At 59.7% G+C, this 1,505-nt stretch overlaps 1 protein-coding gene across 1 annotated transcript in view; it reads left to right on the top strand.

Annotated features, from left to right (window-relative positions):
- Positions 1-1,158: 1,158 nt before the first annotated feature.
- The window catches only part of NAF1 (nuclear assembly factor 1 ribonucleoprotein), a gene marked incomplete at its 3' end in the record, with an annotated part of 104,888 nt that continues 104,541 nt past the window's right edge, over positions 1,159-1,505 (top strand). Inside the window, exon 1 of the mRNA XM_019521734.1 lies at positions 1,159-1,407. Coding sequence (XP_019377279.1) covers positions 1,211-1,407 — 197 coding nt within the window. The remainder of the gene's footprint in view (positions 1,408-1,505) is intronic.

The following is a 1,505-nucleotide window of genomic DNA, read 5'->3' as shown; positions in this document are numbered from 1 at the left end:
TCCTTTGGGTAAACATGATATCTTTTATTAGACCAATAGTTGGAGAAATTGTTCTTTGCAAGCTTTCGGGTACAAATGTCCTTCTTCAGGCGCAGGGAGAGTTTGTTATTTGTTTGTGTGCTCTCCCGGGTGGAAGTAAAATTAAAATTACGAGTGGCATTTTCCGAGGGGGGCCGCCAGTCTGTGCAGGGATGCTTCCAGTCTGACAAGGGGTGAGACCCACCAGTGGAAACCGCATGGCCCACGTTTTCCCAGTATGTTAACAGCAGCTGCAATGTTTTTCTAAATGTCAGGCTCTCTGTGGGCCAAAGAAAGCGGGGGTCTCCGAGAGGGATTCTACTCTGAGACTTGGGATGATCTGGGGGAACGTTTGTTCACCAGAGCACCCCAAGGGATGATGAGGTCGATCCATCATAAACTACCGCGAGACTGTTTCAGGCTGAACATAAGGAAGAATTTCTTTACTGTCCGAGCCCCCAGGGTCTGGAACAGCCTGTCATCGGAGGTGGTTCACGCACCTACATTGAACACCTTCAAGAGCAAATTGGATGCTTCTCTTGCTGGGATCCTATGACCCCAGCTGACTTCCTCCCCTTTGGGTGGGTGGCTGGACTCCATGATCTTCCGAGGTCCCTTCCAGCCCTACTGTCTATGAACTCTATGATGCCACCGCACCCCTGGGGGTACAGAGGACGCTACACTTCTGAAGACAAACCACTGTTTCTATGCTCCCCGCCCAGCCCCCAGGGCCACAACATGTGCCAACAAGACCCACGCAGCAGCAGGAGCCCACCTGAGGCCACCTCCTCAACACTGCCCAGCGCTCGTAGCCTTTCCTCGCACATGCGCATACCACACAACGAAGTCGGTCAGGCGCATGGCTGGGGGGGGGGCATTGAATGGCTGAGTGCTTTGTGCGCATGCCCACGCCACGCTGCAGTTCAGCGGGGTGGACTGTAAGGGGATGCCTAAGGAAAAGCCGGCCAGGTGCACTAGGGGGTGCATGGAATGGCTGGGAGTGCTTTGTGCGCACACGCGTGGGCGAGTCACGCAAAAGGCGGCCAGCTCCACTGCGAAGTAAGGCATGGAATAGTGGAGAGCGCATGCGCACTAGGCCTTGCCGCTAGCGGGGCGGTTCCGAGGAAGCCGGAAGCAGCGGAGCGAAGGGGCGGGGTTTGGTTCCGCGTGGCGCCAGTGTTGCCGCTGCCTCATGGAGGTGGCTACGCAGCTCGAGACGCTGACGTTTGACCACGCGCCGCCGCCAGGCCCGGGGCCCGACTCCGAGCCCACCGCGCAGCCGGGCCAAGCCCCGCCGTGCGCAGGCGCCGAGGCCCCGGCGGGGGACAGCGGCCAGCCCTGCTTCACCTCCGACTCCTCCTTGGACTCGGACTCCTCGGACTCGGACAGGTGCGTGGGGCGGCGCCTCGTACCCTCCTCCCTGGGCGCGGGGCTCCGAGCTGCTGTCACGGGGTGCGACATCCGTGGGGGCTCGGATACCTCCCCTG

Source organism: Gavialis gangeticus, unplaced genomic scaffold (assembly GCF_001723915.1).
Source record: "Gavialis gangeticus isolate Ggan-Ray unplaced genomic scaffold, GavGan_comp1, whole genome shotgun sequence".
NCBI classification, from domain to species: Eukaryota; Metazoa; Chordata; order Crocodylia; family Gavialidae; genus Gavialis; species Gavialis gangeticus.
This window is presented reverse-complemented; position numbering and strand designations above follow the sequence as displayed.